The 19,754-nt window shown below is 41.6% G+C and overlaps 1 protein-coding gene across 8 annotated transcripts in view; it reads left to right on the forward strand.

Moving 5' to 3' along the window:
- TTC7A (tetratricopeptide repeat domain 7A) overlaps nucleotides 1-19,754 on the forward strand; it is a 207,527-nt gene that overhangs the window by 121,761 nt on the left and 66,012 nt on the right. For 7 of the 8 annotated variants that reach the window (XM_074537203.1, XM_074537200.1, XM_074537201.1 and 4 more), the window contains one exon: nucleotides 10,728-10,930. In XM_074537203.1, the coding sequence (XP_074393304.1) occupies nucleotides 10,728-10,930 (203 nt within the window). Of the gene's footprint in view, nucleotides 1-10,727; nucleotides 10,931-19,754 lie in introns of those variants that run through there. The other variant, XM_074537204.1, reaches the window with a different exon arrangement.

Consider the following 19,754-nt stretch of genomic DNA (forward strand, 5'->3'; position numbering starts at 1 on the left):
CATAAGTATTAACAGAGTAGGTGAAGTCATGAGTTGAAAATGACTCCATTCCAGCAGAAAATCTGCTATTCTATCCCAGATGATTTTTGAAACACCACTTATTTAATTATGACCCAAAAAAATACTGTAGTAGTGTGATTTCTCAGCTTACTTTTGTTTTTCCAAAACACACAGAAAACTTTAGTCACCACTATAATATGCTTTTTGAAAAAAAGGATAGGTAGTTCTTCATTAACAAATGGTAGTTCATAAGGACAATTATTTTCATTCTCCTTTTACTAAACACCTCCCTGTAATAAGACTGGGCAAACCATGTCTTAAATGTGATTTAAGCATTCCAGTCTTTGCTGAGGAATGAAAGTGAAAACTATTAGAAATAGGATGTTCTCCACTGTCCTTGACTGTTTGAACCTCTCAGGGTCTTGTAGGTTGAGTAGCAGTTTGAGACACTAATGCAAAGATGCTGCAACCGAGCACATAAAGGGAAAACAGTGAAGAGAGATTCTACCCACAAGCAATCTCCAAACCCATGGAGGGGTTTTATGTAGGACATTTGTTGAGGAACAGAGTTGCCCAGCACATTCTGCTGCCTGCATTCCAGCATTTCAGAACTGATAGAGTTCCAACCCTGTAATTTTGTTTTTAGGAGACACAGTTTTTCTTCCATAACTGGGCCCACAGTTGCCCACTTGAAATTACCTTTGAGTGCTGTGATTGCTTATTAGATGTCTCACCATTTGCAATGCAGAAAGAAAAGCAGAACCCCCTGGAAAGCTGCTGATAGATTTCTATTCTTCGTGCAGGGGAACCTTTCAAATTCTCATTTCACTAATCTATGCAATTGACAGCTCTCACATAAGACCTGGCAATCTCACCCTACTTTGCAGCAAAGATTTTCATAGATGTTTTTGTGGGTAATTTCCTACCAATTAGCCTTTAGTTCTAGAACAAAATATATGACATTGGTTTTGCTACACTTTGATTAATATTAACAAAGAAGTCACCTTTAGAATGCATCATCCTTTAAGTTTATTAAGTGTTCTCCTTAATGACTTGTGTGGATGTAAATTTCAGTGATGTGCTGTGGGCTTCAAAATCACCAGCAAGATCGTGCTTTATTCAGTTTATATTCCTGATTTAAGGCTGCAGAGAGGGCTGGTGGGGAGCAAAATAAATGGAGTTTATTATGATGAGAAGTCAGGTGTCTGTTGTCCATCATCCTACAGCTAGCTCTAGGCAGTTTACATTCTTGCTGCTGTCTGAAAAGACAAAAGCAATAAAGACCTAGTGCTTGCTGTGAATTGCTGTGATTGCTTTTCAGTGTGAATAGAGTACTTTTCTGAAAGGTGTTAATTAATTCTTTTAGGTAGAATTTATTTTTATAAGCTGTAACTTTTCTCTCTTATCACTTTGTAAGCCTTTGTTTTGCTTCATGCTTAGTTTTAGCTGGACTCAATTCAGGATTGATATTTTGAAAACATGTACTGTGGCTGCTTTGTAATTTCATTACTGAAGTCAGTTATTGTTATGGATGCAGCTTAATGAGCTCCTGCTGAGGTACTGGCCATTCTCTTCTCATGGTAGTGTGGAAGCTGCTGGATTCCGGTATCCTGAGGGATGAACAGAGGTGCAGGTATTTGGAGTAGTCTTTACTCTCTATGGAGAAGGGCACAGTGCCTGAATAATTAGAGGACTTCTTGTAAATGGGTTGCTTTTGTGCTGGAATTAATGACTGGAATAATCCAAAGGGTGTCACTGACCTTCACTACTAGGATCTTTCCCGTCTGAAAGGAGGGGAAAGGAGGAACAAGTGTACTTGTAAGAAGTACCTTCCAAAACAGATATTTCATAGATGACAAACTAAAAAGATATGAATGGTTACAGGAAGTTGAGGTAGTCAGGTGGTTTTACATTCCAGCTCACCCCAAAATGAATGGCTGTGGAAAGCAGCAGGCAATTAGTGTAACATTCTGATGCCTGCCTATGGAGCCAGTTGATATTCATGGAAGGTCTGCATCAGTATGCTGTAGATTTTCATCAGGTTTCGCTTGGACTTGTCCTTTTTCAATCAGTGACTCATCTTGTGACTCCAGGCAAGTTGCCTAACTTTTTCATACCTCAGTGTCCTATCTCCACAGGGAAAAACATTAATGTGCCTTTGGGAAATGACTCGTGTGTTGTTGTTTTTGTTGTCATTAACACTTGGACCCTTTTAGTGTGACTCATAAATCCTTAGATAAAGTGATTACAATTTCCTAACCTCATACTACAGTGAATTTATAATGAAGCATCCGTCCTTCCCAGACACTCACAGGACACACTGGCCGTGCCTCTGTGCATGGGCAGGGATTGAGAGTGCCAGCTTGCAGTGGTGTCTGGGTGCCATCAGAGCCATTGCAGCTGCCATGCCTTCTCATATCCCAGGGCATGAGGAGTAATGGTACCAGCCAGCTGGTCCAGTTAGAACTTTGTGCAGCGAGGTTGGGAAGAGGCACACAAACCCAGCCATCCCACAGCTACAGGGGGCTGCTCTTACAGCCCTCCAGCAGCCAGGCCACAGCACCAGCACATATACTTGCAAAAGGGACTCTTAGGGGGTGGTACCTATCCAGTGACGCTTGCATAGGGGAATCCTTAGTGTGTATCATCCTCCAACTGCAGCTGCAGTAGGAGTTCCTGCCTTGTGCAGAAGTGTCCCCAGTCCCTCCAAGCTGGAGACCCCTTGTTCTCTTAACAGGTTTCACAATTAGCTTTTTGAGAATATGTGTGTTCCCTTAAGAGTGGCTGAAGGGAAGGCAGTGAACCCTGTGCAAATAGTTAATCCCTTTTATGCTGTGATAAAGATACCTCTTTCCCTCACAAGAGAGCATACACTTAGTGGTTTTATCTGTCATTTTTCTGGGTTTGTGACCAGCATAGTTTTGTAGGGAAGACAATAAAGCACCATCTTTGGATGTGCAGCTGCCAAATCAAAATGCATTGCACTATAACAGAGGCTGTACCTTGTCTTCCCCTGCAGCAATGCCTAGGCATTGATCTTTGGCAAGGTAATTTTTTGTAGCCTCCTGTAAACAAAGAGCTGTTTGATGGATCTGTGGTCTCTAGAAAGAGTCCTCTCTCTTTCAAGCATCAAAATAAAACTGTGAATTCTCACTGTTAATCTCACATCCAGCCATCTCTTACAGGACGACCTGGGAGTACAGTCATCTGCAGCACAGAGCTTGGCACATTGTCTTAGTGGGCTTCCACATCTTCCTGTTTTCTGCACAGGTAGTCACAGCTTTGGAAGAGCAGTGTGCTGTTCTCAAAGACTAGAGACGTCCCCTGCAGCAGGCATGCTTGGAATACTAACAGGCATATTCTATTTCCAAGTGTTCTGCAGCAGAGATTGTTAGCACAGCTTGTCTGGTCCCTTTTAACAATAACCCCCCTAGTCCTCTTGAATATAATGGCTGCTTAAAAAGAGTCATCTCGGAACACTTTAACATTTATGAGCCTAAACATTATTCTTGGCCCCATGTCTGAGAAACAGCTCATTTCAGGGAGTACTTAGGAACAGTGCTACAGTGCACATGCTGTGGTGGTGCAGCTCCAGGAGAGGTGTTCATTATGCAATCCTTCTGCTCATTTCTCCTCTTTGTTCTGCTTTTCATGGCTGAGAGCATGAATTCAAGTTTGAGAAGAGGCAAGGAACTTTGGTGGCCCTGGTAAAGCTTGTTAACTCCTCCCTCTTCCTGCAGGAAGAGGTGCAAGGGGAATCCTAGAGATTACTAGAGCTAGTACTTCTAACAGTCACGCCAGTACTCCTCCTTTTTGTTTAGAAAATAGAGTCATGCTGTTTGGCTAAAGAAAATATACTTGAAATTGTTCAAATTTATGACCAAAATTTACTTTCATTCAGCATTTTTATAAGATCACTTTTGACCCAGAGAGCAAAGCATGTCAGTATTGGAAAGAAACAGTGTTAATAGTTATAGGCTCTCTGGGTAACTGGAATGATTTTTTATCTGAAGTATGTGTGATTATACTTCCAGGCAGTAATAACCATATGCTCTATTTATACAGAGCATTTTAGAATGCTACAAGCCAGTTTTAATAGGAGTTCTAATATTCTAGCTCCTGTTACTGTATTATTTTAAGCTTTAATTTTAACTACAAGGTCCACTTTGTTTGTCTTTACTAGTAGTTTATATCTGACAATTTAGCTTCTTGACTAACCCAATACTTTACCAAATATGGCCACTCATAGCAAAGTAGGTCTGGTAATTTGATCTAAGTTTGGCTAAATGCCTGCTAAGCTCAGCCTGTGAACCTCACCAGGTAGACCCTAAGGCTAACTTAAAGGAGGATTTAAAGAAAAATGACAAGGATACTATTACATGTACTCACAGTGGGGCTGGAGTGGGCTACCTGCTGTCTCAGTAACGTGCTAAAGTTTAACCTAGGAAAAATAGTTTGTACTGAACATGCTGCAAACAAGAAATGCAAAGGGAGCCAGTGCAGCAGAGAACAGTGAGCTAATGGAAAAACATCTGCTCCCCCGAGTTATGTACAGCAGGAACTTTTTTTTCCCCTTTCACAAAACACTTGTGATTTATTTATTTTATTCCATATGGGCCAGTTCCTGGGAAAAAGCTGTGTTAGAGGAGATGGGCTTTGTTCCACAAGAAAGTGTTGCTGGAGCCAGTGGGCTGAAGTCTCCAGCATGCTGGTCTGCAGCCATGGAGCCAGATCCTCCCCTGCTGCCCCCTGCTCACCCAGCACAGCTTGTGTTTGCACAGCCTGCACATGGGCACCGCAGTGTTCGTCCTGCTCCAAGCTTTTAGCAGTCCTAAGCCCCCACAAGTTATTAGCTCTGATATCAAACGCGTTAATCAGGTGGGGGAGACATTTTTATTGACATTGCCAGAATGGCTGGGTCAGATACTGTCCTGTAATGCAGCACTGGTTGTTGAACCAATTCTAATTTTTTTATTTCTTTCTTTAAGCGCTTCCAAATTTTAGAATTTCAAGTTTAGAATATCCCCATTCACTGCTTGAGTTCTTGAGCTGCATAAAGGCTGCTAATTTTTGTGTCTCTTTACAGTGACACAAAGCACTGTGAAAAGCTGGAGCCTGGTGAGAAGGAACAGGAGAGAGTCCTTGCACTTCCATTTATGAGGAGAATAAAGGTGTCTGCAAAGATGGCTCCTCTGCAGTATTTACTAGGAGCACTTCAACTGGTGATAGAAATGGCAAAGTGAGCTGGTTTTGTCCCCTTCAAAATGAAGTTAAGAAACCAGCAGTAGTTCTGTTGAGCCTCCTGGTTCAGCAAGGTCTGTTCTAGACTTGTGGTAGAGACTAAGAATCACCAAATTCCCCATTTCTCTTCATCTGAACATTCTCAAGAGGGAGTAATAAGTTTTGTTCTACACTTTCCAGTTTGATTTATTTTATTTTCTGTCAACAATAAATCTAAAAAGTTTTAAAAGGATTCTTGCAGCCTCATGTCAGTACAGGGCATTTGGGATTGCCTCCTCCATTCCTGAGCCTTCTGGATGTTTCTCATTTCTGGAGCACGATGTGAAACTTTGTGGACTGGTAATTCTTTGGCATGGACAATCTTCAAAGAGCTTTCCTCAAAATCTGGGACATGCAAACATTCTCATGTGTCTTGAATGCTCACTTGTGATGGAAACAGGCAACAGCTACCAATGCCTTTTGTTTAGCATTCTGTAGAAAATTTGCCAAGAGATGGAGAGAAACCTGTTGCACTGCCAGAGAGTGACTGAGGGTACTGAAAAGTAACATTTCCTCAGCTGCTCAGTAAGTTTGGACAGGTGATAAAATGTACCCAGTCATGAAGGAGGCAGGACATTTGCTCATACCAGAGACAGAAAATAGGAATTTATACTTAACTGCACTGTTAGTCATGTTTTGACTGAACCATTTAGTATAGAAGGTAGCTTGTGGCACTTACATGCTGCTTCCAAAAACCTTCACTCTAATGCTGCATTTGTAAATAAAGAAGCTTGGTGGTCATTTGTGAGACCTGAAGCTTGGGAATTTTAAGCCAGTCCCTGGAGTTCACTTTGCAGGCAAAGAGAGGGTATAAATCTATTGCCTCATTCAGAAGAGCAAGTGGCTGATCTCAGGTGTATGGGAACATGTTGCAGTTCCTGTGCTTCATTTCTGTATCAAACGTTTGCATCAAATGGAATTATTGTAGTGAGGATATGCCTGGAGGAATCTTCTGCCTAATCTGCCACGAATTGTCAAGCTACTGCATGCAGGGTGGTGTCAGAGCATGGAACAATGACTAAACTTCACCTGCCAGCAAGGAAAGGCAGTGGGGGTCCCTTTGTCATGGTAATAGCTCAGTAGTCACTGCTGATGGCAGAGTGGATCTTTCCAGCTGGCTAAGGGCTCCTGCAGTAACAAGCATTAATAACTCCTGAGGGCAGATGATGTGGAACAGAAATCACCTTCCAACACCCTCACAGATGTGTTCACCTTCTTGAGTGTGAAGGGCTGCTCTGCACTGTCCCATCCTGCTGGGCATTTGGCTGTTACCCTGGCCATGTCACTCTGCAGTAACATTTTTGAGGTGGACAAGAGTAGAGTGCTCTAGATGCATCAGGCACACACAAGGGATGTGGAGCAGTCCACTTTGTGGGAGTTCAGTGCTGCCTCTTGGATAACACCAAACGTGATTCACACGTAACAAAATTTTAACTCTTTCACATTGCAGAAAAACATTTCAAATCTGTTTGATTTCTTTAGGCTAGAATTCAAATAGTTGCTGCAGTGACAAGCACTATCACTCCTGACACTGCTTTGAAATGGGCAATAGAGTCAGTGTTTAAGGTGATGTTGAACAGCTCTGTTCCTCAGACTGCAGTGTTGTGCAGACATGACTGGGTTACACTGTTGTTACACCCCTGATGGACTCCCTAACAGAGCTCTGCAAATCATTTTATCTTGGACAAAATAAAGGTGCTGACTGTAGGACACCCAGCTTTGTCAGTGTTCTGGGAATTGCTCTTGCTCCGTGCATTTGTTAGGGGTCTTTGGAGAGCAAGTAGATGATATGCTTCTGGCAATTTTCACTTGATTAAGGATCTTCACTGTAGATGAGCTTAAATGTTAGCAGAAATAGCTGAAAGAACTAGGAGCTTGTAATAGAAGTTAATAATATTCTCAGTGCTGCTGAGGCATGCCGCTCTCAGGGACTGGGCCCAGCATTAAAATGGGTGCAGCAGTCCAGTTGCAAGTCCAGACAGAAGAGGCCATAGCCACAGGACAGCAGTTGTTTGGAAGAACAGCAGAATAGTTTGGACAATATTGCAAGAGAGCACAAATGGGCAACAAAAAGTGGATCTGAGAAAGGAATGAATCATGCTAGGCTGAGCCTTGAAGTCAGCTGTGGTCTCAGGGCAGGACAGGCTTCAAAAACTGAATGCAAGGAGAGATTGAACCTGTCTTGGCCCATCCATGCAGTGCACTGTCTCTTTCCTGCAGGTGAGAGTGCTGAAATATTCCCTAATGTCATTCACACTCAGAGTTTCAGTCACTACTCCAGAGAATAATAGAAGAGTGGTACATGCAGGATCATCATCTCTCTGCTCAGCAGCATTCAGAGAGCTTTTAGGTCAAAACAGAATGTAAATTTATTGATGTTTTTATGGAGATGGTGTTAAGTGAGAGAGCAAGGAAGCTTGGTTTTAGATTCAAAGCTCTGAAGAAAGTCAGTACCAAGAACACTCTAGTACAATGATGAGAGGTTCATAAATGGTTTCCCTAAAGCATTGACCCTTTCACAGGATAAGAATTATAGATACTAGAAACCTGTGTCAGCATGAGAAAGTATTTTCTGCTTTGAAGTGCAACTGGATGCCAAGTCTCTGTAACAGAACTTCCTCACAAGGGCTGCAAATTTGGTTAGATGTTATTTACAGCAAAATTAGCTCATATAAGGAGATAGGCTGATTAATCCAGTGGACAAGAAGCTGCTAACCCAGGTAACATGAAAGCAGGTGTTTCAGTACTTTCAGTACCACTGAGGGTTTTACCATGGTAAATTTAATAGGTCCTTGTTTTTTGAGTTTGATTTCTGCCTCTAGATGTGTTTTTATTCCATGTTACATAAGCATATCTTGTTAATCTGTAAATAAAATGAGTGTGTAATAGAAGTGAAAAATGAGTTTACAGAAAACACATTTTAATGCAGACCTAAATGATGTCCTTTAATGTCTATTTTTAGCTGGGTAGCTAAAAATTTTATCACTCCTTTCCTTTCATAACCAAAAGGCACCCCTCTCATTCTTTTTTATGCAAATTAGGACTCCCACACCATTAAATCATTTTTATTGACTATTGAGTCTGCAAAGAAATGGACTGAACTTTAATACACTACATTACCATACCATAAAATACAATTTGTAGTTCTTATTTAGATTATGTGTTGCTGTACTTCCTCTAAATAATTGTTATTACAGAAGAAGACTTACAGGCACCATAGAAAGAATAAATACTCTCTATTTTGCATGCATTGAAGCACCGTGCATGATTTCACATCTAAACCCACTTGCTCCCAGTTCTCTTCTGAAATGAAACAAGTCACATGATGCTCTTAGTTGCTAATAGAGCTTTAAGTATGGCAGTATCCAGAACTTCTGCTGACTTCAAACAGTGCCAGGATTTCACCCCTTCTTTTGTGCTGCTAAGTTTGTGCAAACTTTGGGGAGGGAGTGTTCATCTTCAGGCTGTGAAGTGTCACTTTGCACATCCCCAGGCTCATTAATGCCACATGCATGGCGTCAGCTGCTATGCAGCACTTGGCAGGAAAACACTCTGTTCCTTGGAAGTGCAAGGAAAATACTGTCCTCCCACCAATTTTTGCATAAGGCTGTGCACATATTCAGCTTGACAAGGTACATGGCCTTGCCTTCTGTTATTGTAGATAGCTGCAGCCTCTTGGAGCCAAGGGAAGGGATGCATGCAGAGATTTTATGATTAACCTGGAAGAAATGTGTATGAGTCATTCTGAAAGAGTATAACTCTTCTGAAGGAGCTAATATTTTGCTCATGTTGACAGCCTTGGAGAATGACATTTATCTTGTACCACAACCTAGGGATGGCGGAGAAATATTCAAGCATTTTCTCAACAATGTCTCGCCCTTCTTCTGGAAAGGTCACCTCAGAAGCGGAAGGGTGTTCAGCCATGCTGTCATTTCACTACAGAATCAGTTTTGGTGTGCCAGTAGAAATACCATTTATGATCCCAGTCTCATAGGCCAAGGTGGAGCCTTCCTGTGGTCAGGCAGGGGACTGCCTTTGAGCTGCTTCCCTGCTCACCTCCAGCAAGATCCACGTGACCAAGCCAAGTCCCCACAGTCATCTGGGTCTCCCAGTGTTTCAAAATTGCACAGTTTCAAAGATATTCAAGAGGAATTTTCACTCTAATTTCCCCCCTCACAGAGACTTCCTAAGAATATTCACTGCCCTAAAAATTCAGGACATTTAAGGTTGTGTCTAATTTCAGAATTGTTTTTCTAAATCTAGAGCCTGAATTAGTGATTTTGAATTGGACTCTTGAACTGTCAATACTTACTGCATGACATCAGTTAAAAAAAAATAAGAGAGAGACACTGAGTTTTTGCAGTGAGAGCATGTAGAACACAGGTTATGGACCCAAGAGCAATTCCTGCCTGTATGAAGAGTATCTCATGTACATACATGCTTACATGTGTGTGTATGTGTATATATATAAAAACAGTTTCTCTTTTTCATTACATGTGGCAGTGAAAACTGAGTATCACTTTTTGACCTTTTGAAAGAATTAGAATTTCAATTTCAGTTGGAAGGGATCTACAACAATTATCCAGTCCAACACCACAATTATCTAGTCCAAATCCTGAGAAATGTTAAAGTTCAGCCATGAGATACATTATGAAATTTATCATGAGACATTATTTTATTAACAAGTTGACATTCAAACATGTAAATATGCCTGTTTCATATTTTTTCTAAGCAAACCACTAAGACAGTTGCTGATAGTTCAAGAAAGTAAGTGAGCAGTCTCTTCCAAGAGCTGTATTTTGTTTTTCTGTAATGTATGAAGATGTAAATAGATGAATACACAATATAAATAAGCCTATATTATAAGGGCCTTTTGATTTTAACAGTCTCTGAAAAAATAAGAGACAGTTGTCTCATAAACTTGCCAAATAAGAAGAGAAAAACATTTTAAATCATCTTTTTAAATGGGAAAGTACTCTCCCAAGTAAGTTATCTAGTGTCCAGCTCAGATGTGTCCTATTACTCTGACATTTTTGAAGTTCTCAGTAGACAGTGATAGCTTACTCTGTTCTTTTTTTCTCCCCCAAATTATTTAGAAATACCTCTGATGACTCCAAGTAGCCTCCTTAGGACTCAGTTCAGCACCATTTATCTTCCCAATGGAGGAATCCTTAAGGCCTTTGTCAGGACATCACCCAAAGGTGTCCATGAACATCTGGATAGATCCCTTAGCATTAGGAAAAGATACATTCAGTGAATCCAGTCATGATAATAAGCTCTAACCGTAGTACTAAGCATTGTGCAGGATCATGGCCTCATGTTTTAATATGCTTAAGTAAGTCAGATGATATATAATTAATACGAAGAAAGGTCTCTGCTTCATTTCATCTAATGGCAGGGTGTTCTTTGCTTTATTTTTATGGCTTGGTGTTTTGTTTTTCCTTCAGCTGAACTCTTCCTGGAACAGCAGCATCTCAAAGAAGCAGGCTTTTGTACCCAGGAGGCAGCCAGTCTTTTCCCCACATCTCATGCTGTACTGTACATGCGTGGGAGGCTTGCAGAGATGAAAGGCAATTTGGAGGAGGCTAAGCAATTGTATGATGAAGCACTCACCGTGAATCCAGCTGGAGTGGAAATTATGCACAGCCTGGTGAGTTTGCAGGGGCTCAGCTCCATTATAGTATTTATGTTCCTGATTAACTGTAATAAAAGGGGAGAGGGCTTATGCTTGCTCTGGATGCCATTGTCTTCCTAATCCTGAGAGCAAGTGACCGTTCCAAGAATAAATTGGGTAGTTTGAACCTCTATTTTAAGACTGGATTGAATTTTTAACTAATTAGGACTTGTGTCAAAAGTAAATTTTTTAATTGACAAAGGCTGATACTTTTGGGAGTCAACTCACTTACATTGTCTTTGCTGGTTTTCCTACTAACTATTATGCCTTTTAAATAAGCAGTACACTGATGTTTGAGGGATCTAAAGAACTAAATCACTGAAAATAGATAGATAGATAGATAGATAGATAGATAGATAGATAGATAGATAGATAGATAGATAGATAGATAGATAGATAGATATGGGGTTTGTGAAACTTGGGCTGGTTTCTTTTGTCTGTTAAAATCAAGATAAACTATGAGTTTACAATAAAATGAATCTGTTACTGTTATAAGCTGCAGCTTGGTTCCAGCCTTGTGTAGGGGCAGGGACTCCACACTTGTGGGGTTTTTTTTGGTAACACTCCTACCCAGCAAGTGTTCTTTTTCTCTATGGCACCAAGCCCAAAACTGTTTTCCAGACACTGGGCCTAGAGCTTAATAACAATAGTAATTATACAGGGAGCTTTGTGGAAGACCAAAAGCCAGTTCTCATGTGAAATCAGAGCAGTTAATCATGTTTCATCAATGCTGTCTCTTGTTAACTGTAGCCCTTACCAGGTCTCTCTTAGTAATTTTAGAAGTTTGTCTTGACTAACTTAATTTTTACAGGAATTCTGTATCCATGTGACTGCTTAGTGTCTTTGCTAGCATATTTGTATCTCCTGGCATAAATATGGTCCTGATGAGGTTTGCTGGCAACTCCAAAACTGAATGGGTATCAGTGTACAAGACATCAAATGTTAAGTGAAGTTATAATTAACAAAAATAGTAGAACCTACAGGCAAAGGGCAAGATATTTGATAATAATAAATGTTCAGTACAAAAATAGCAAATGAATAGCTGGTGCATGTCAGGAGAACATTACAAGGCTGCTGTACACATATCAGGCTTATATGGGGCAATAATATATTGCAAATTCGCTCAGTAAAAACCAAGCCAGATGAAATGATGTTCCTTGCTCTGTCATAATTTAAGAGAAGTTGTTGATACCAGAGAAGCCATCAAATTAGGTGCCAACATGATACTAATAGCTCTCATTTTTGTCTTACTTTATGGACATAACCACATTCTGAGTCTTCACATTTCAGTTACTTGCAATTTTCTGAAACTGTAGTAACTTGGAATAAAAGTTTCCAAGGTGCATATCTCAGATGTTCTGGCCCAGTTTACTTCAGAAAATGTCATTCCAACATGGCTTTGCTGTTTCTGAAAAGGAGGCTAAAGAGGAGACCTTAAAAGCTTCTGCAATATCTTCTTTATGGCGACTTGTTATCTCCAGGTTTTGTCGGGAATGGGTAACATATGAATGTGCTTTTTACCATAATATTTCCTAGGTTATCCAAGTTGTAACCTTTAAAAATCACATATATGCTTAGTAGGTAAGTATTTCTGAAAGTTTTAAGGAGTCTGTGAATGCTTATTCCCCTCAAACTCCAGTATTTTTCAAGAAGGGCAAGAGAATGACTCTTGTAACTACAGGCCTGTCTGTGGTTACCAGTCTCTCTTCAGTGACTGGTAAAATGATAGACATTATTCCAGGAGGTGTTGAAAACCACCAGAAAGGCAGTGCCATCGTTGGGCACAGCCACCATGGGTTCATGAGGGCCCCTGTGCCAGGGCCACCCTGGGTGTACATGCAGCATGGGGCATCAGGGGCTGGCAAGCTGCTTCACAGAAAGGGACCTGAGCTCCTGCTCAGTGATGAGGTGAACCTGAGCCAGCAGGGCCCTGGCAGCCAGGAGGGCCAGCCCTGTCCTGGGGGCATCAGGGACAGCATCACAGCTGGGCAGGGGAGGGCATTGTCCTGCTCTGCTCTGGGCTGGGGCAGCATCACCTCCTGTGCTGGGGGCAGTTTGGGGTGCCCCAGTGTAAGAAGGGAATTCAACTCTCAGAGAGTGTCCAAAGGAGGGCAGCCAAAACAGGGAAGGTCTTAAAGGGAAGCCATATGAGGAGCAGCTGAGGTCACTTGGTCTGTTCAGCCTGGAGAAGGGGAGACTGAGGACAGACCTCATTGCAGCTACACCTTCCTCATGAGAGCAAGAGGAGGGGCAGGCATTGATCTCTCTCTGTGGTGACAGTGACAGGACCTGAGGGAATGGCCTGAAGTTGTGTCAGGGAGGGTTAGATTGGATATAAGGGAAAGATTCTTCGCCCAGAGGATGATTGGGCCCTGGAATGGTATCCTAGAGAAATGGTCACAGCCCTGAGCCTGCCAGAGTTCAGGAAGCAGTTGGACAATGCTCTCAGACACATGGAATGACTCTTGGGGCTGCCTTTTGTGAGACCAAGAGATGGTCTCAGTGATTCTTTTGTGTCTCTTCCAGTTCAGAGTATGCCATGATGATGTTTTAGTCAAGGGATGGATGTAAAATTCAGAAGAGCTGAAAGAGACAGTAAGATGAGAAATTTGAGGGCAGAGACTCAGTCTGTAAGCAAGTATGGAAGAGGAAAGAAACTCAAAAAGTGAGAAAAATACAGATAGATAGAAAATAGGGTAAGATAGATAATGCCAGATAGGACTGGATAGATAAGAAGATGTGGATGGAGGGGTGGGCATGCTGGAAAGAGTGAATTAAAGAGGTCAGTCTTAGGAGAATGACAAAGGGGCAGGAACCTGTGAGAGTACTTCCTTTCCATGCCCTTCAGTTTCCTTAAGATTCTGAATCTTTCCATCCTGGTGCCAGCAAATGTCAGTGAAAATCACTTGCTTAAGATGTACCTCACCTCCTTTAACTTGGCCCTGCTGCAGACTGTGGTTCACACCTGTTAGCTAAGATAGCAGAGGTCTGGTCTATCCCTGCTGATATGAATCATGGCAGTAGTTATATGGTGCCACATAATGGCATTCCTTTATGTGCTTTTCCAAAAGCTAGGAAATTGCACATAACAAGTTAGAAGCATCTGATGAGCAGTATAGAAATGTCTGTAAAGAAATTAATCATTCTGCCTTCAGAATAGAGCTGGAATAATGTGCAGTAAACAAGGCTTTTAGGGCTATACATCAAATAAAAAGGGCGAAAAGAAAATATTGAATGGCTGCTAGCTAAGTGATTTTGTCCTGTGTTCTGAATGAGACACTGTCCCCATGGAGAACTTAAGACTGGGTTTATGCAATTGAGGATGTAATGTGACAAGTGGTAAATTCTGAATGTCCTCAAGGCCATCAGAAGAAAACTGAATGTCTTTCTGAAATGTATGTATTAGCCAAGTACTAGCTGTACTTTTATTAAAAATACAAGTTCTTGAGCACAGTATGTTCAGTCCCCTACCAAAGAGAAATGTATGTCTTGGATTATGCAAGAGGGCAGACTAGATTATGAACTAGATCCACAGGGTTTGAAATGATGCAAAACATGTCCACAGGCAGATGTAATTGAATTCACACATGTTTCTGTGCTGGTCCCTCCAGTTTGAATACATTGTTCTCCCACTCTAGTAGTACTGTTGTGGATATGTAATAACTTAGAGAAAGAGGATCTGCTTGTGAGAATTGCTTTTTGACTTGGTACAATTGCCATCCAACTGACCTAGTCCACTTTAAGGGAGAGCTCTGCTGTAGACAGTGCTGAGCCTCCCTGTTGTACCAGCATCAATTAGCAAAGTAGTCATGTCTCTTCCCCTGGGCTCTTGGAACTGGGTTGTCAAAGCTATATTTGGAAAATCCCAACCTGAACAGTGTTGCTGGCTTTAAATGAAGGGCACAGATCTAGCAATGAATGAGTCCATTGGGTGTCAGTAACTTCACCTTTACCTAGTGTAGAGTCACCGCCATAACACACACAAGCTGTCTCTGCACAGCTGAAATGGCTGTGTTTTGCTGTGACTGTAGGGTGTTTACAATAGCAATCAGATTAGTGTGTTTTCCACATAAAGCACGCTGCAGCATGGCAGAGCAGCACCATACAGCAGCACTGCAGCACCAGGAGTGTCCCAGGGGTGGGTGCCATGCTCTGCTTCATCCCAGGTGCCTTTGGCACTTTGTGTCCAATGCTGTGGTTGGGAAACCACAGGCACTTGGAAAATCCCACACACAGCAGCTGTGCTGCTTCCTGTAACACTTGCAGTTTCTGAGTGATGTCACAGGATCCTTAAGCTTGGATCAGGAATCCACCACTGGCCTTTACAGAGTAAGTACTATTGGCTAATACCTAAACTAAGGAAGTATATTTGTTGAGGAATTTTGCTTTCATTTGAAAAAGACACACAGAATCAGTTTTCAGGGCTATTTGAAGCATAATCTTGGTAAGGTGAGCAGCTACTCCTTTGGTTAGATAGCTGTTGGCTGCCAGAAACAGCTTGGGTTGGTCCCTAAGAATTTTGTAAATCGTGTGAGACCATGGTTTCTTTAATAAATACAACTTGTTGGGGTTCTTTTTCCACATTTCTCCTGATGCCATCTCAAAAATTTCAGTCATCCCTTCCTTTACTAGAAAAGCTCTGTTTCGTTCTTCCCTTTCACGGGCTCCTTCTGGGGCCTGCTTGCATGGGTCACAGAGCATTTCTCCCTCCTGGGGGCTGATGGAGTTTCTACTGAGCAGGTATCTTTGCTGCTCTGGAAACAGGGGCTTAGTCCCTATCTCCTTCTCTTACACTGTGACCTGTGACAGCACATTTCTACAACCAAATAACTATGGCTTTCTTCAGTATGTACCAAATTAGGTTATATAACATCATGCAATACACAGCTTTGGGCTGGTGATAACAAAACTGACATGTGCCCAACCAAGTCAGAGAATATAACATAGGCTGGGGCAGATGACACCTCCTTTTAAAGCAATACACAAATCCACCTACCTGTATGTAACTAGAGAAAGACACTGAAATTTGTTAGTTCCCAGCCACTGTGCATTCAGTACCATTCTCACTTTTGATTCAGAGGAGGAGAAAACCAATGCCAGCATGTTGCATTTGTGTCCGAAAGCTCTGTATGTGATATTTCAAGTTAAACTAAACATGTACTGAGATATTTGGAAGACTTCTGCCCAGCATGCATCTCACACAGCACTTTGTCAAGTCACAGCAATTCTCAATATGTTTTAGTTCAGGGAAGAGAAAGAATTGTCAATTTAAGGGAAGGAAATGGGCACCCTCATCTCCATCACTGTTCCAGATTTAATGAAAACAATAAAAAATACCATCAAAACAAAGCAAAAAAATTGCTTGACTCATACTTGGATATTACTGAATGCAAGGGAAGGCTGTAATGATTTCTTGTTTCTCTTGAAGGTTGGGGCAAGGGCAATAAGGTTGGTATCAGAATGTGGTGTAGCTGTCTACACTACCTCATCCTATCCTTGACAGCAAAACAAAGCTGCTATGTATTGGGTTTTGTTCATAACGTGTCCCTTTTCATAGTGTGGTCTGTTGTGATCACGTGAATGGGTGGAAAACACAGTCTTGTGATCACATTTTATTTGCTCCATAACAAAATCAAAGCGAATACACAGCTAACAGAGGTTGTGCTAATCATGAGTTGTTCTTTGGCTGTCATCTGCACCACAAAAAATAATATCGGTAGCCACGCAGGAAGGGTTCATAGTCACACTGAGAGTTGGAGAGTACTTCAACTGAAGCTGGAAAAACAAACTGGATTTAAGTCACCTAAGCTGAGCCAACAAATTGACTGTAGGCTGTTTGGTGACCATCGTTTTCCAAGATTAGTGTAGATTGTGGCCTTGCCACAGGAAGACCTGGTTATTGTCTGGGAGAAGTTCTTTGTGGTAAATGCAGCTGGGGACATATCACCCACATACCAGAATCACAGGATGGTTGAGGTTGGAAGGGATCTTGGGAGATCCTATAGTCCAACTCCAGCTCCCTGATTAACAGGTTCAGCTAGAGCAGGGTACCAGGACCATATCCAGCTGGGCAAGTTAATCCAAGGATGGAGCAACCTCTGTGTGTTCTCTTCCAGTGTTTGATCACCCTTACAGTAAACAAACCTTTGAGTAATGTTTAAATGGAATTTCTCGTGTTTCTGTTTGTGCCCTTTCAGTCATGGGATATCCCTGAGAAGTTCTAAGAGGTTTCACTTCTTTGCACCTTACCATCAGGCATTTAACTGTACTGATAAGATCTCCCCTCTCTCCTACGAGGCTGAGCAGTGCCAGCTCTCAGCTTCTCCTTGATGCTCCAGTCCCTTGCTGATCTCTATGCCCCTTTGCCTGGACTCTCTCCAGTGTGTCCATGTCTTCCTTGTACTGGAGAGCCCAGAACTGGACACAGTGCTCTGGGTGTGGCCTCACCAGTGCTGAGTGGAGGTGCAGGATGAACTCCCTTAACCTTTGGCAGCGCTCTTTCCAACGCAGCCCAGGATACTGTGAGCTGCCTTTGCTGCAAGGGCACACTGCTGGCCCATGGCCAGCTGCTTGTTCTCCAAGTCCTTTTCTGCAAAGCTGTGCTTCATCCAGCCATCACCCTTCCTCCCCAAAGTGAATCTGAAGCTATTACCAGGAATTTTTTCTGCAAGTAGATACTAAACATAACATTGGCATGACTGTATCAGGTCAGGCCAGAGGTTCAAGTACTTCTTCTCACCAGCAGCAGCAAAGTGCCTAGGAAAGAATGAGGCCAGGGCAGGCATACATACTACTTCTGAGGTTAGGACTTAGCTTGGGGACATCCCAAAGGAGAGATGGATTGTACTTGCATAGTAATTCCCAGTGGATTTTTCCTTCATGAGCTTGTCTTGAGCCTGTGTTAGAACTTTCATCATCCTCAATACCCTTTGGCAAGGAGACCTACAGGTCTCTTTTCTGCTGTACAAAGAACTGCCAAATTCTCTATGTTCTTCATGCAGCTCTTCTTAGCCACAGTGATGCACCCTATTCTCACTTTGGAAGACATAACTTACTCATGATTTTTATTCATCCCCTTCCCATTACTGATTTTGCAGGTATCTGTCACTGAGCCAGTTCCATTCCTTTCATTATTGCTGTTACCTCTCTCTGAACTTCTTACTGTTCTTTTTAAGATGAGCAGGCTCGAGCAAATAATGGATTTACAGAAAAATAGCTTAGCTTCAAAGGCAGTGTTTTAGATTCAGTGTTTAAAAAAACCTTGTCCACCTCTTAGTCTGTTACTCATGTAATTACATCTTTATCCATTTTCACAGAAATACTAGAGATAGTGTTCTATTTCAGCTGGTTTGTATTAACCTGATTTTTTTATCAAAGCTCTGTTTCTATCTCCTCATGCCTGTAGGGGCAGGATTTTATTTTCTGAGTGGTCAGCATCTCTGATAAATTTGTGGTTATAAATAATAGCAGTAAGCAGTGTAACACCTGTCACAGGTCCTTGCAGAGATGTCAGTGTCCCAGTCTGTGAGTACAACACAGCCAGCAAGTGTGCAGTTCTAGTCTTTGCTAGGTAGATATATATATATATACACACACTTCATTTTGCTTGCCAGAGACATCCTTTTAGCTGGCAGAACACAAATCTTGCTCTGTTGGTAATGCTAGAAGCTGAAGAGCTTGATTGAGAACAGATTTTTTATAGATTATGTTACTTTTGCCCAAGATAAGTGCATGGCTCTTGATTAGATTTGAGTGTTTAAAAACTATATGATGCTTTATTTAAATTGTCTGCTCTTATTTATTCAGTGGGGTGCAAGGGCTGAATAAAAACAAAAAGAATTTGCAAAGTCTTGGACTGTTTAATTTGGCCTTCATCATGTACTTAGGATGCAATTTCATGTTCATTTTAGTAGAAGAGTCAACCTATTGTCTCCAGACTCGCATTTGGTAGCATCAGGGTAATTTGAAGACTACAGTTTCTACCGATTAGTACATGGAAATGAATTATTTCTGTTCATTTATTTCGTTTTACCTCACAGTATGGTGCATGCATCCTTGTTTTCAAAGGCATCCATTCATGTAATAAAACATGGCTTGATTGCTTCATATTTTCAAGGATGACATGTGTTACTTCCTTGGGGATTTATTTCATGCTGCCATGCAGTAATGGTATAAATCACAGGGCAGATTCTCTGCATGGGTAGATTATCATGGCTCCGTCATACCAAGGTCTGTCCGTCTTGTAAGGTAGCTAGGATGCTAATTAAAACCATTTTTACCTTGAATATTGAAATTGGAATGCATTCTATGTTTAAATGTGAGAACAAAAGAGCTTAGTTGTCACATTAATGGAGTTATTTATCTTCTAAGGAGCTGTTTTGTGAGTGTAGTTTACCCAATTTGTTGCCTATTTCGTAGATAGGTGGTTTACCCAATTTGTTGCCTATTTTGTAGATAGGTGGTCTGTTTCCATTTTCTAGCGACATTTCTTGCTCAGTTTTTTGTATTTGTGTACAGAGAATTGAACATGACAATTAAAATGCATGCCCCAGTCGCTAGGACAACTGTGCATTTGTCTTGAGTGTAATTAGGTGGATAATTGTGTCTGGAGAGACACAGTGAATGACCTGTTTTTGTCTCTTCTGGAGAGGCTTCTTCCTGCTGCTCCCCTTGCTCCTGCTTAGGCAAAGGCAGTAAGCAGAGTCAAGGACGGGGCAATTTTGAGGAATTGGACAGTTGTACTACTTTTGTGATACTGAAAAATAGTTTTCATTATCACAGCTACTACTTAAGAGGAATC

Source organism: Zonotrichia albicollis, chromosome 3 (assembly GCF_047830755.1).
Source record: "Zonotrichia albicollis isolate bZonAlb1 chromosome 3, bZonAlb1.hap1, whole genome shotgun sequence".
Lineage (NCBI taxonomy): Eukaryota > Metazoa > Chordata > Aves > Passeriformes > Passerellidae > Zonotrichia > Zonotrichia albicollis.